The sequence below is a fragment of the Acomys minous genome, assembly GCF_964271855.1.
Source record: "Acomys minous genome assembly, chromosome: 12".
NCBI lineage: Eukaryota > Metazoa > Chordata > Mammalia > Rodentia > Muridae > Acomys > Acomys minous.
In genome coordinates, this window is record NC_140493.1 from 25,804,524 (window position 1) to 25,819,620 (window position 15,097).

At 51.7% G+C, this 15,097-nt stretch overlaps 2 protein-coding genes across 3 annotated transcripts; one reads left to right on the forward strand and one right to left on the reverse strand.

Moving 5' to 3' along the window:
• Positions 1 to 1,339: 1,339 nt before the first annotated feature.
• LOC311578669 (testis-specific serine/threonine-protein kinase 5-like) lies at positions 1,340 to 8,108 on the forward strand. Its single transcript, XM_084748673.1, is given in 9 exon segments — positions 1,340 to 5,902; positions 6,176 to 6,283; positions 6,477 to 6,679; positions 6,763 to 6,818; positions 7,113 to 7,245; positions 7,327 to 7,442; positions 7,624 to 7,755; positions 7,842 to 7,899; positions 7,901 to 8,108. Coding segments are annotated over 9 exon segments (1,116 nt in total). The 5' UTR covers positions 1,340 to 5,698; the 3' UTR covers positions 8,007 to 8,108.
• An 18-nt stretch (positions 8,109 to 8,126) lies between these two features.
• Positions 8,127 to 12,090, reverse strand: HGH1 (HGH1 homolog). Of its 2 annotated transcripts, none has more exons than XM_084748672.1 (6): positions 10,772 to 12,090; positions 10,612 to 10,660; positions 10,342 to 10,440; positions 9,906 to 9,997; positions 9,690 to 9,812; positions 8,127 to 9,615 (listed from the first exon to the last, which is right to left on the reverse strand). In XM_084748672.1, the coding sequence occupies exons 1-6, from the start codon at positions 11,462 to 11,464 to the stop codon at positions 9,475 to 9,477; spliced, it is 1,197 nt and encodes a 398-aa protein (XP_084604798.1). In that variant the 5' UTR covers positions 11,465 to 12,090; the 3' UTR covers positions 8,127 to 9,474. The 2 variants fall into 2 exon arrangements, with proteins under 2 accessions (XP_084604798.1, XP_084604797.1); XM_084748671.1 differs by having other exon boundaries at positions 10,560 to 10,660; positions 10,743 to 12,084.
• Between the last annotated feature and the right edge of the window lie 3,007 nt (positions 12,091 to 15,097).

Below are 15,097 nucleotides of genomic sequence, written 5' to 3' on the forward strand. Positions count from 1 at the left end.
GTCCATCACACTAGCCCCGCCCTCACGCTTCACGCCCTAGAGCGCCTAGGTACACCGACTCCTTCCTGTGCTCAGCCGCGCCCCTTAGCGGTCCGGTGACCACTTCACAAGACAAGCGAGAGTAGCGCTGCAGAGCCAGGCGCCGTCTGCGCAAGCGCTGTTCTCGAAAGCATCCGGGCTTGCCTTCCAACTGCAGAAAAACCCAGCGGCACATGCCATTAATCTCAACACTGGGGAAGCAAGTGGATCTCGACGAGTTCGAGGCCAGCCTGGTCGACATAGTGAGTTCCAGGACAGCCAGGGCTACAAAAGCAAGCCCCCTACCTGGAAAAAACAAAACAAAATAAAACAATCCCCCACTTCCCCCCCCCCAAAAGGAGAAGCAACAGCACCCTTGGTGTAGCTGTCCTGGACACACACCGGGTATTGTCATGTTCTGTACTGTCCTCCTCCAGCCTCTCAGCAGGACACTGGGACTCAAGATGGTCATGAGGCCTCGTACGAGTACTGCACCCTTCCAGCTGTAACGTCCCGTGCCAGGTGGAAATAAAGCCTCTACACCTGGAGAGGGGTGAGTAAACGAGTAAGTGACTAGGAAGGCATATTACAGGACAGAGAGCATAGTATGAAGGAGTTTGGTTTGGGCGCCAAGAGGGCAAAGGTTAGGTAAGGGCTTGTGCCTGGGAGAGCTGGGGGAAGAACGTGACAGGGAGGCTTGGACCTACAAAGAACCAGAGGTTGAAACCACTCAGATGAGCCAAGGCTACACAGAGAAATCCTGCCACAAACAAACAAACAAAAACAAAAAGAAAGAAATCACTCAGGTGTGTGTGTAAACAAAAGAAAAGTGCAGTCAGTTTTCTCAAAGCAAAAGAACCAAAAAAGCCTGTTGAGAAAAAGGAAACAGTCAACCACCACATAGCTAGGCCTAACAGCATCCGTTAGATGTGGAAAGAGAGTTGTGGTTGAACGTGGTCCTGGGAGAGCAACAGGCTGAGGGGTCCAAGCGGCAAACACTAGGCCTGATATTCTTTTTCCACGGTGAATTGGATCTATTTCTCTTATGAGGATGGAGCCCAGGAGAGAAAGACACGACATACATGGGCAAGAGAGTAGGGCATTTTGCAGATAGGGTCATGGCCCAGGAAGATGCCAGAAAATAAAGGGGATTAACTGCCACGCTTATACCTGGATAACTCACTCTCCTGCCTGAAAAGCCTTGCAGTGGACAGTGGCTCTACTCTGGCCACAGCCCAGCATGCCCCACTAGACCTGTGCTCCTCCCCTCCCCAAGCACACAAGCTGCCCAGCATGTACCACAACTTAATTTGTACTTTATTTTTGTTAATTTTTTATTGGAAAACAAATATAGAACTTGGAATGGATTTGAGGCAAATTGTGCCATAAGCAGATTAATTTTTACTTTTATTGTTCAGCATAAGGCCCAGCACATGAGGTAGTGGGCTAGACTCAGTGGAGTTGATGGGCTAGTAATGGAGCAGATAAGGAGGAGGGCTTACAAAGGGGCTGGAGCGATGGCTCTGCAGTTTAGAGTGCATTCTGCTGTCTCGAGCTGGAGAGATGGCTCAGAGGTTAAGAGCCCTGACTGCTCTTCCAAAGGTCCTGAGTTCACTTCGCAGAAACCACATGGTGGCTCACAACCATCTATAATGTGATCTGATGCCCTCTTCTGGCCTGCAGGTGGACACGCAAGGAGAGCACTGCATACATGATAATAAATACATCTTTTTTTTTAAGTGTAAATTCTGCTTTCTCTCATGTTGGGCAGTTCATAACCAACTGTAACTTCCAGCTCCAGGCAGGGGGAACCAAAACTTCTAAGCTTCACAGGCATATACCCTCAAGTGCACATACTTACACACACACACACACACACACACACACACACACAATAAAATCTTGTTATTGTTTTGTTTTGTTTTGGAGACAGGATTTCTCTGTGTAGCCCTGGATATCCTGGAACTAGCTCTGTAGACAAGGCTAGCCTCAAACTCAGAGATCCACCTGCCTCTGCCTCCCAAGTGCTGGGATTAAGGGCGTGCGCCACCACCGCTCACCTTTTAAAAGGTTTTAAAAAAGACACTGCAAATAAAAGGAGTGCAATCTTTCTGGATGTTAACACATGGAAGTTGCTAGCTTCCATTTGGGTTCTGGCACACGTTGGAGCCAGGAAGGTGAAAGGGACACAGATGAGAGACTCTGAGTGATAGCACTAGCTTAATGGCACTGGGGGCTTGGACAGTGTCACATGATTTTTCCTTTTGTTCTCTAGATGTAAAATGGCCACCGATCTTTATCCGTCTTCATTCATGTACCCACAGCCCCAACTCCCAAACAACCAACCTGTGTTAAATCCTCAGGAGCAATCTCCCCTTCCCAAGCTCCAGCTTACTCACAAGACAGTTCCTGCCTCCATATTTTCTATATTTATTTTCTTTCCAAGACAAGGACTGCAGCTATGAGCCATTCATTCCAAAAAAATTTACATGACAGCATTGATGAGAAAACATATTTGACAGTTCGGGCCAGGTTTTCCCAATGCCTTGCTGTAAAGAGTTCCGTGCAGGAAGACACAAGTCTTCAAGGCCCATTAGACCTCTACCATACTGTAGGCCTTTAATACATACTCAGGACAGCTGCCCACTAGCCAGTGTGCTGGTCCCTCCAGCTCACGGCAGGCATCTCACACGTGGCCTGGGCTCTGCCAACACTGGACCTCAATTTCATCATCTGTAAAACATGCATTGCTTCATCGCATTCGTATTTGATTTGTTTTGTTTTGAGACAGGGTTTCTCTGTGTAGCCTTAGCTGTCCTGGACTGGCTTTGTAGACCAGGCTGGGCTCGAACTCACAGTGATCCACCTGCCTCTGCCTCCTGAGTGCTGGGATTAAAAGCGTGCGCCACCACACCCAGCACATTCATATTTGAAATCCTGAGTATGAACTGCCTCTGTCACTTGTGTGTGTGTGCGTGTGAGCGTGTGTGCGTGTGTGTGCGTGTGTGTGCGTGTGTGTGTGTGTGTGTGTGTGTGTGTGTGTGTGTGTGTGTGTGTGTGTTTTCAGAGAATGAGACATGATGGGCGGGGAAATGTTGCTAAGATGGCTACTTAATTTTGTATTGTTTGTTGTTTTTTTGTTTTTGTTTTTTGTTTTGTTTTTCGAGACAGGGTTTTTCTGTGTAGCCTTGGCTGTCCTGGACTTGCTTTGTAGACCAGGTTGGCCTCGAACTCACAGAGATCCTCCTGCCTCTGCCTCCCAGAGTTCTGGGATTACAGGTGTGTGCCCAAGATAACTACTTAGAATAGCACCTGGCATATGGCATATGCTAAGTAAATGCCAGCTGTGACTCTGGAGTTTAAAATAAGGGAGAAGTGGCAGTGCATTCCATGGCCTGTGGAGTAGTCTGAGATACGGTGGCCTTTGCTTGCCCTGAAGATGTGTGCAAATCTGCAGAGAGCTGCAGGTGGTGGGCTCCCTGCAGGTCTGGCCTGGGTCAAAAGATCAAGAGCCAGTAGAGCAGTGTTTCTCAATCTTCCTAATGCTGCGGCCCTTAATATAGTTCCTCATGTTGTGGTGACCTCCAACCAGAAAATTATTTTATTTGCTACTTCATGACTGTAGTTTTGCTACTGTTATGAAGCATAATACAAATAAGTGTGTTTTCTGATGGTCTTAGGCAACCCCTGTGAAAAGGTCACTCAGCCACCCTCCAAAGAGGTCGTGACCCACAGGTTGAGAACCACACAGTAGAGGAAGATCAGCTTAGAGAATCCTGGAACTCATTTAACTGTGGCCTTGGTGGCCCCTCAAAGAATGAAACAGCAGCCAATCTCTTTTGACCTCTTTATATCCTTAGAAGGCTTATCCCTTAAAAAAAAAAAGGGGGGGGGGGGTGAGTGTGAATGCTGTATCTGCATGTACACTTGCAGGCCAAAAGAGGGCAGCAGATCCCAGTATATATGGTCCTGAGCCATCATGTGCTTGCTGGGAATTGGACTCAGGACCTCTGGAAGAGCAGTGCTCTTAACCACTGAGCCATCTCTCCAGGCCCCCTTCCTAGCTTTTTTTTTTAAATCAATTATTTTATTTATTTATTGTTTGTTTGTTTGTTTGAGACAGCCCAGCCAATTTATTTATTTTCATTTTATGTCCATTGATGTTTTACCTGCATGTATATCAGTGTGAGGGTATCAGATCTTGGAGTTACAGACAGTTGTGAGCTGCCATGTGGGTGCTGGGAATTGAACCCTGGTCCTCTAGAAGAGCAGTCAGTGCTCTTAACCACTGAACCATCTCTCCAGCCCCGCCCCTAACTTCTTTAAAGGCCTTGTATAGGGAATGAAGAAATAGCTCAGCAACTAAGAACACATACTTTTTTTTTAATTCATTGCTACTTCATAACTGTAATTTTGCTACTTTTATGTTTTTGTTTTTTAAGACAGGGTTTCTCTGTGTAGCCTTGGCTGTCCTGGACTCACTTTGTAGATCAGGCTGGCCTCGAACTCACAGCGATCCACCAGCCTCTGGCTCCCAATTGCTAGGATTAAAGGCATGCGCCACCAGGCCCAGCCCTTTGCTACTTTTATGAATCATAATGTCAATATCTGTGTTTTCTGATGGCTCCTGCAGGGGGGCCAAGTTTGATTTCCAGCAACCAGATCAGATGGTTCACAACCATGCCAGCTCCAGGAGATGCAAAACCTCCGTGGTCTCTGTCTCTCTGCCTTTGTCTCTGTCTCTGTCTGTCTGTCTGTCTGTCTGTCTCTCTCTCTCTCTCTCTCTCTCTCTCTCTCTCTCTCTCTCTCTCTCTCACACACACACACACACACACACACACACACACACACTTACTTATTTATAGGGCTGGAGAGATGGCTCAGAGGTTAAGAGCACTGGCTGTTCTTCCAAAGGTCCTGAGTTCAATTTCCAGGAACCACATGGTGGCTCACAACCATCTGTAATGAGATCTGGTGCTTCCTTCTGGCGGGCAGGCCCACATGCAGGCAGGATGCTGTATACATAATCCATAAATCTTTTTTTTAAAGGCTTTTATATTCAACCACATGCAGAGTGACCCACAAAGGCCTCATCCTGGTGCTAGCCCTTCATGTGAGTTCTCATGCCACAAAAGGAGAACACAGCCGTGAGATGGCCTCAGAGATGACAGGTCTTAAAATACCTTTAAGGAAGCCGGGCATGGTGGTACACGCTTTTAATCTCAGCACTCGGAAGGCAGATCACTGTGAGTTTGAGGCCAGCCTGGTCTACAAAGCGAGTCCAGGACAGTCAAGGCTACACAGAAAAACCCTGTCTCGAAAAACCAAGCCAAACCAAACCAACAAAAAAATACCTTTGAGGGCACAATGCAAGTGCATCTCTAGAACCTTCTGTTCTAGAACCTACACCTGATTGGAGGCTTCATTCTCCAATCAGTCGAGAGCTATGGTAGCCTCCCCCCCCCCCCCCCCGAGACTCTTAGCCTACACTCTTAGGCTTAAACCCATTAAGTCATCACAAACTTGGCTTCTTTCTCCAAAGGGCGACAAGTCCCACCTGGCCTTCTGCTTCCCACTCCTTTGCCCTCTGAAACAAGTGAGGCTTCTCTGTGTCCCTACCCTTGGCTGACAGGCTAGCTAGCTGGCCCACCGAACCCCCTTCTTTGGTACCCTGCCCTCCATGAGGAGCAACAGCCGGCGCAAGCTGGATCAGAGGACGTTTGGGGAGCAGGTCCGAGAATGCATGGGCCATGGTTACCTGCTCTCCTCCAAGAAGATCGGCTCTGGCGCTTTCTCCAAGGTCTACCTGGCCTATGCAACACGTGAGCGCATGAAGCACAACGCTAGGCTCTCCTCTGACTTGCGGGGCAAGCACCACACTATGGTGAGGCAGGCCTGCCACCTTCCCTGTGGGTTCCTTGGGGTATCCCAGCCTGGCTCCAGCAGCCCTGTCCCAACCCCTCTCTATAGGACAGCTTCCTCTCTATAGGACATCTTCACTAGGTCCCATTTCTTCTCAGCTTCCTAGTGCTCTGTTTCCCAAGCCCTCAAACATGTGCCTTCCAAAGGATATTGCTCAGCCAGCCACTGGGTATAAAGAACAGTGGGCTGACCTAAGGAAGCCTTTATGCAGCTGACCACTCTCCATCTTCCTCAGGTGGCTATTAAGATCGTGTCCATGGATGAAGCCCCCGTGGAGTACTCCAGAAAGTTCCTGCCACGTGAGATTTCCTCACTCAATGCTACCTACAAGCACCTGAACATAGTAAGACCGTCCTTCCCCCGCCTGCTGTCCGCCCCACGCCCCACTTCTCTCCCTGGAAACTCTTTTTTGCCCTTACACACAGAGCTGGCTCTCACCCTGCAATTGAGAGCTAGCACACCCAACAGTGCCAGCACTCTTGGCCTAGCCTTCCTCAGGATGACAGTGTAAGTGGGGTGTCGGGGTTGTTCGGTAGGTGCAGTTGTATGAGACCTACCAGAACAGCCAGCGCTCCTACCTGGTACTGGAGTTGGCAGCCCGAGGTGACCTGTTGGAGCATATCAATACAGTGTCGGACCTCCGACGTTGCCCGGGGCTGGAGGAGGAAGAAGCCCGAAGGCTGTTCTGGCAACTGGTCAGCGCCGTGGCCCACTGCCACAACGTTGGCATCGTGCACCGGTGAGGGTGCCATCTGGCCTACCTGCCTTCCTGGGTATTTGCTGACCCGCTTGAGGCCAGTTCCACATTCCCTTCCCCCACAGGGACTTGAAATGTGAAAATATCCTGTTGGATGACCATGGCTTCCTGAAGCTGACAGGTGAGCCCACACAGCTCCCTCAGTCCAGTTTACTTCCCGACTCCTACCTCCAGCCTCTGCCTGTCCCACACAGGCGCCTGTCCTCCACTGTGACCTAGGCCTGACCTTCAGCTGTCCCACAAAGTCTGAATTCAACTCCTACCTATAGCCCAAACCCACACTGTCTCCTTTCTCACCACCGTTCTTGTCACATACACTTGGAGCTCCCTCCCTCCCCGCCCCCAACCATTCTAACCCACTCTCCCAAACCTGCCCATCCTGTGTTGCCTTGCCCTGCCTGCATGCTGTGTGCAGACTTTGGCTTTGCCAACTACACGAAGCTCAGGAATTCCCTGCTGAGCACCTTCTGTGGCTCTATGGCGTATACGGCCCCAGAGATCCTCATGAGCAAGAAGTACACCGGTGAGCAGGCTGATCTGTGGAGCTTGTGAGTACCCTAGGTAACCCCTGCAGGGCCCGTGGGTGGGCTTAGGAGGGACAACACCCTGAGGAAGCTGCGTCCCCCCAGAGGAATCATCCTCCATGCCATGGTGTCTGGGAAGCTGCCATTCAAGGAATGCCAACCCCATCGCATGCTGCACCTGATTCGTCGAGGTCCCATCTTCAGCCCGGGGCTGTCCCCAGGTGAGCACCCACCACCCCATGCTCCTTCCAAGGCCTGGCTCAGGTCTGGAGGTCAGCCAGAGACACCAGGCCCACAGCTAAGAAGACACGGTGTCACCCTAACCCCACACGCTGGGGACAGACGGGTAGCACTGTGGGCCAGGGCTCCTGGCAGGCTCCAGCAGTGAGCCCTCTCCTCTAGAATGCCGGGACCTGATCAGAGGGCTGCTTCAGCTGCATCCGGGTGCACGCCTGGGCCTACAGCAGGTGGCTGCTCACTGCTGGATGCTGCCTACAGAACACATCTTGCCATCTACACTTGGTGCCGCCCCAGGTGGGGTATGGCCTGCGGGTGACTGGTTGGGCTGCAGGCAGTGCCTCTAACACTCTGCGTGACCCCTCTGTTTTGGTGCATTGCAGAACAGGAGCATTCCCAGGTGGCAGAAGACCTAGCTGACACAGAACCGGACAGAGAGATGGTATACCAGAAGCAAAGGTTACAGCACCTCCAGTGGCAGGACATCACCAAGGAGAGTGTCACTGGCCCGGATGTGCAGCACCTGGAAGCCTGTGCCAGAGGAATAGGTTATACCAGCCGTGGGCTCCTGCGTACCATGGCAGGTCGTCGCTCTCTATGCCCCATATTCCCTAACAGGAACATGCCTGGGCACTATCTGGTCAATTGAGGGTGGGTGGGTGGGTGGGTGTGGGCAGATAAAAATGTTTATTCTGTATAGTTGAGGATGCAGTTATCTACACAGAGAAAGCTGGTGGCCTTTGGGTACCTCCTTGGGGACTTAGGTCAGAGGGAAAATATCAGTCTAGACAGCGCATGTGGCAAGAGTGTCAAAGCTTTAACAAGAGGGCTGGAAGGCATCATGGGAGTGGGGTGGGGGGATGGGGACAAGACTCATGGCACCCAATGAATCACCTAGCCATGGCATGAAAACACCTAAGGAAACAGTCTTCCAGCTTCAGAGCTATGGAGTAGCACACTGCAAACTCCCATGGAGACTATGGGCCCCAGGGACCTGGAAGGACGCATTGCTGAGGAGGGAGAACAGCATACAAAAGCTTCACACAGGTGGAGCAAGACTCGCCATGGAGCTGGGCAGTGGTGGCGCACGCCTTTAATCCCAGCACTCGGGAGGCAGAGGCAGACGGATCACTGTGAGTTCGAGGCCAGCCTGGCCTACTAAGCGAGTCCAGGACAGCCAGGGCTACACAGAGAGACCTTGTCTCGAAAAACAAAACAAACAAACAAACAAACAAGACTCGCCATGGTACCTCAGGATCAGGAAGAAGGGGCGCATACAGAGTGGACTCCCAATGTTGGGCGCAGGATAGTACAGGAGTAAATGCTGCAGGAACACCCAGGAGGATCTCGGCAAAGGTAGGCAAGGTGTGCCCAGTAGGAGGGCCTGGGCGACTTGAGAGGCAGCTGAGGTTCAAGGAGGCAGGTTCTATCTAAACGGCTAAATCCCAATTCAACCCGGGACCGAGGAGGCTAACCAAAATCTAAAGGCAGGGCCTGGAGTCGCAAGCAGAGCAGAGAAACAGATAGCAAAAGGGAAAAGAGTACCCAGCAAGTGACCCAAAGACAGGCCTAGAAGAGCAGAGCTTTCCAGGAAGACCCTACGGTCCAAGTGTGGTCTGTCTTTCAAGGTCTTGGGCAAGGAAAGCAAAGGGACTCCAGAGGTTGGGGCGCATAGCACTGTTTATACCTCTAAGCCTATCCAAGTCCAGATCCTTCAGTGTCCTCAGGAGTGAAAAACTCTAGTTGGCTTTCCAGGGCTTGGCAGTGTTTTCAGACCAGCCCTACCACTGTCTGGGACTAGGCTCCTCATTGCTTCATACGTAGGCACAGGATCAGGCCAGCTCAGGCTTGATAGTGCAGCTCTGAACAACGTGCACTCTTGCCAGTTGCAACAGGACAGGGCGCAGGATTGGGCAGTGCCTTTGAGCTTCTCGGTGTTTACTGGGCATTTACCCTAGAGCCCTGTGGCAAAGGTGGAGCTGGAGCTAGCGCTCAAGCCAAAGGGGCTCTGGGGCTTCAGGTCTGTGAGGCACCCTGGCCTCTCAGCTCCTCCTGCTCTTGCCGGTCTAGCTGTTGTAACTGTCGCTCCACGTCTTCAGGTACCTGCACCTCCAGCAGGTTTTCCATGCCAACCTCTGGCTCATCGCCAATAAGCACCTGCAAGCAGAGGGGACAGATGAGCAGCTCGCTGGCTGCTGGCACTTCCCCAGCCTTTCTGATGCTGCGCTCACCTGGATAAGCTTCTCACAAGCCATTCGCACATCAGGCTCTGGCTCCCAGCTGTGTAGCTCTCGAAGGATCAAGTAAGCACCCTGGTCTCGCACCTGCTTCCGGCCAGGTGCAGTGGCTGTCAGCTAGGGAGAGACGGAAACAGTTCCTTAGATGCCATGATATGGTATCCGTCATGTGTTGTGGAGAGGCTTCCACACCGGCAGACCCCTGCTCACCAGCATGATGGCTTCAATGAGCATCTTTCGGATGTCAGCATCTGGCTCTCGTTGCTTGTCTGGTGACAAGTACTGCAGGTCAACGGGCAGCCCTAGCAGTGACAATGGGAGTTTCAGGGGCTGCCCTGCCCTGCCTGGGTGAAGCCTCATCTGTGTGTGTAACAATCCCCTCCTTTGGTTTTTTGGTTTGGTTTGGTTTTTCGAGACAGGGTTTCTCTGTGTAGCCTTGGCTGTCCTAGACTCACTTTGTAGACAAGGCTGGCCTTGAACTCACAGAGATCCACCCGCCTCTGCCCCCCAAGTGCTGGGATTAAAGGCGCCTGACAACAATCCCCTCCTTAAAGGCTTCTGAAGGGACGCCAGATTTGCACACTTCTCCCTCTCACATCCTTCCTTCCGCTGTGACAGCCCCAAGGCAACTACCCAAATCACTCACTGTCCATTTCTTCCTCCGTAAACTCTTCAGGCCCAGCCAGGGGCAGTAGCAAGAAGGGGAGAATGTCGACTTGGGGCCCAAGCAACCACTTGTGGTGTCCTGGAGGTGGAGACAAGAAAGGGGAATCAAAAAACAAAACAACAAAAATACTGGTCCGTTGGAGCCCTAGGGTCCAGGCCCCACCCAAGCAAAGGCCCAAGCCCCTCCTTGTCACTCACGATGCTCAAAACAGCAATTCCGAAGTGTTCCCACCACCCCACCCCTGCGCACGGAGGAGTCTGTGTACTGCGTAAGAGGCAGGAGCCGTTGGACCACGCACCTGTAGGAATACGTCACTCATTGCTGTCCTTGTTCATTTCTACCACCGCCCCTTCCCGCCCACGCGGGCGCCTGGGCTTCACCTGTCAGGGTCCAGGAGGAAAGCACGCACCTCCGCCCGCTGGCTAAGGTTGGAGAGCAGCGGCCCCAGGTAATGCAAGGGTGCGGCCGCGTTGTAGCTGGGCGTGCACAGCGCACTGATCAGCCGCTCTAGTCCCAGCCGCTCCGGCTCAGCGGCCACCACCAGCTTCTCCACCAACGCAGCACACGGCGCCGGCTCGCGACTCAGGTTGGCCAGGACTGCAGCCGCCTCTTCAGCCCAGGGCCACTGAGGATCCAGCACGCAGAGCAGCAAGCGGGCAGGCAGCTCCGGGTCCGCCGCCAGCAGCTGCCCGTGCAGGCCGGAGTCGGCAGCCAAGTTCACGAGGGCGCGGGAGGCATCGCGGGAAGGAGCCGGGGCCGGAGCCACCGCAAGCTCAACCAGAGCCCGCAGCAACGCTGCCTGTCGTGCCAACAGCATGCGGCCCGAGCCCGCACCAGTCAGCGCCAGCACGTGCTGCGCCGCGGCCGCCTGCAGGTCTGCCCGCGCTCCGGGCATCAGAAAGGGCAGCAGCTCCGCCGCCTCCGTATCTGCACCAGCCTCCTGCCCTGACAACTCCTGCTCACCCGAGAGCCCCGAACCTGCTCCCGGGCCCCGCATACCGCCGTTCACCTTACCAGGGCCACGGAAAGCGGAAGTCCTTCTGACCATTCGGAGGCCGAGAACGCAGCTAAAGGGGGCGGGACCGGCCTGGGCGCAAGGCATTGTGGGCCACGGTATTGGGCTGAGGTACCCAGAGGTGGGGCAGGTACCCCTGCCGCCGCCCCAATCGAAGACCTTGCAGGGACTTTTCTGGCTGCCTCTTACTTATTTGCTTGCTAGGCTAAACCGATCCACATCCGCTGCGCGGCATCAGAACCACGCGGCCACGCAGGACCACACAGAGTTGGAAGCGTAGAGCGGAAGTCGGGGCTCCTGGGGTTCAGAGTGTTGCTGCTGCCCGGTAGCCCCGGGCTCAGACTTCCAGGAACCGAATGGCTCAGGACTCCGCGATGAGAAGGCAGCTTTGGAGCAGACTCTGACTTTGCAGAGGGCCTAATTTTGGGACATTGTCAGGAATTCTTCAGTGACAGAAGCCTAAGCCAAACAGGCTTGGACAAAGGGAACTGATTAGTGAATCTATAGTTTGCAGGGTTTGGGGAGCCTGGCGACAGACACTGCTGCACAGCTCTCTAGAACCCTGTTAGGGCTCCTCCCTTTCAGCCTCTCTGCTGTTGTGCTCTCTGTCTTTTGTTGCTTGCTTGCTTGGTTGGTTTTCTTCAAGACAGAGTTTCTCTGTGTAGCTTTGGCTGTCCTGGACTCGCTTAGTAAACCAGGCTGGCCTCGAACTCATAAAGATCCATTCACCTGCCTCTGCCTTCCCAAGACCTGGGGGATTACAGACGTGTGCCGACCGTGCTGGCTTGTTCTGCTTCTCTGTGATTCCATATTATCTTTGCTTTCCCAAGGGCACATTTGCTAGCACACATCAGAGGGAGGACACTGGCCTTCTCGGTTACATAATCCTAACAGAAGACAGTTTCTTTCAGTACTGGAGTCTGTTCACACCCCCCCCCCCCGCCCCAAAAAGTATTCCATTTGGTGCTCTGTTACCAATTAGCTGGCCTGGGATTCTTGCTCTCCCTAAATAGACAGCTTGAGGCAGTGAGAAGTTTTTCCAGGGTTGGTCCTCGGCAGCTTCGCTGTCCTCTGCTTCTGACAGCAAACGAAGTGGCCAGGAGCTGCTTCCGTTACGAATCCCATTCAGCCTTAGATACTGACTAGGACCCTTAGGGCTACCGTGACAGGTGTTTGGCTCTTGTGTAGGCCTTAATGTCCAGATTTCCCAGCCTCTGACAGTGGCTAGTGGTACAGTCTCTGAGAAAAGTCTAAGACCCTTGCCTATTAAAGCCACTGTTTCTGCTGCTGCCCGCCCTCCCTCCCTCTCCCGGTCTCTGCCTCTCTTGCAGCTCTGCTGCTGTGTCTCCCATCTCCACTGCTACCATTTCTTTCTTTGCCATATCAGCGCATCCCAGTCTGGAAAAGCAGATGAGACAGTATGAGCGTGCTAGCACACACCTTTAATCCCTGCACTTGGGAGGCAGACGTTTTGGTGAATCTCTGTGAGTTTGAATGCAGCCTGGTCTACATAGTAAGTTCTAGGTTGTCAAAAAAAAAAAAAAAAGGAAAAGAAAAGAAAAAGACCACTGGCAACGACTTTTATTTGGCCTAATGCTGGGGTTATACAAACACTGTCTCTTACCAGATATAATCCCAGCACTCAGGAAGCTGATAGAGTCCACCAGAGTTTCAAGGTAACACTTGCCTATGTGTTTGAGACCAATCTGCCATACACTTGGGCCTCTCAAGAACAAACAAACAAAAAGGTAAAGAAGTGTTTCCCAGCCCTTTTATAAAGTGAGCCAAATAGCATATATATATATAGGAGTGGAGTGCTTGCACCAATCAGGATAGGCCATTATGCAAATGAAGGATGCTGGTAAGACCAATCAAGGCACTATCTGTACCAGTCACAGTCTCCTTTCTAGACTACAAGGGGAAGTGCTGTTCTGACCTGGTCCAAGTGGTTGCTGGGAAAGACCTGCCCAGAACTATTTACACAGTCATTTGCTGAAGCCACATCTCTTGGAGTAAACATTGTATCTTTAGCCCTGTGGAATGTTCAAAAAAAGGCAGTGCTGGCCTAAGGGTAGTAGAGCCAGCTGCCTGACACACAGTCCTTTGCTCAAGGATATGAAGGCACAGGGAGGGGATCTAATGATGTCAACCAGGGAATCAAATAGCCTCATCCTCCAAAGAAGAGTGTTTTCTAAAAGTTGATATCAAACTTGCCCTGCAAGCAAGCAAGAGGACTGGAATTTAGGTTCCCGGACCTATGTGGAGTTGTGTAGAATTATCAGATGCCAATAAAACCACAGATGGGCCGGGTGAGGCCAGCCAGGGCTGTTACACAGAGAAATGCTACCTCAAACAAAACAAAAAGATGGATAAAAACATCATCTAGGCATAGTGCTCCATGTCCAATCTCACAAGCCAGGAGGCTGGGACAGGAAGATCACTAAGGGTTTTGTTTTGTTTTGTTTTTCGAGACAGGGTCTCTCTGTGTAGCCTTGGCTGCCCTGGACTCACTTTGTAGACCAGGCTGGCCTCGATCCACCTGCCTCAGCCCCCCGAGTGCTGGGATTAAAGGCGTGTGCCACCACTGCCTGGCAGGAAGATCGATAAGTTTGAAACCAGCCTGGGCTATAGAATGAGATGATTCTCTCTCTCTCTCTCTCTCTCTCTCTCTCTCTCTCTCTCCTTTTCTTATAATGGTTAACTCTGATGGTTAACTTGACACAAGATAGAGTCACCTAGGAAGGGGATCTCAATGAGGGACTGGGTAGTTTTAAGATGGCCTGTGGACATGTCTGGGGGTGGGGGTGGGGGGGTTATCTTAATCAGTGGAAAGACTGCTCATCCCTAGGAAAAGGATCCTGGATTTTATAAGAATGGAGAAACCAAATTTACACTAGCATGGACAAAGCATTGCTGTCTGCTCCTGAGGGATGTGGCTAGCTGACCTGGGTTTTTGCTGCCTTCACTCCCCCACAATCTAGACTTGTGAGGCAAATAACTTCTTTAGTTGCTTTTAGTTGTTGTTTAGCCTTGGCTATCCTAGAAGTCAATCTGTAGACCAGGCTGGCCTCAAACTCCACGAGATCTGCCTGCTTCTGCCTCCCAAGTACTGAGATTAAGGGCATGTGGCACCATGGTCAGCTTTTGTTTGGGGCTTTTTTGTTGTTGTTGTTGTTGTTGTTTGGTTTTGGGTTTTTTTTAGATAGTTTCTCAGGTTAAGCCCTGGATGTTCTGAAACTCACTCTGTAGACCAGGCTGGCCTCAAATTCAGAGATCCACCTGCCTCTGCCTCTTGTCTCCCAAGTTCTGGGACTAAAGGTTGTGTGCCACCACTGCCTAGCTTGTTGGGATATTTTTATCTCAGCAATAGGAAACTGAGAATTTTTGCCCACGTCATAGCTGATTGTTCATGTAGTTCATGATAGAAGTGCTATTATTTGCATGAGTAAAGTGAGCTGAACGGAGAGGCCACAGACAGTTCAAACCTACAAGGGAGCTGTAACTTTCCGGTCCATCAAGATTCCCATGACGGGGGCTGGAGAGATGGCTCAGCGGTTAAGAGCGCTGCCTGCTCTTCCAAAGGTCCTGAGTTCAATTCCCAGCAACCACATGGTGGCTCACAACCATCTACAATGAGATTTGGTGCCCCCTTCTGGTGTGCAGGTATACATGCAGGAAGAACATATTATACATAATAAATAAACAAATCTTTAAAAGAAA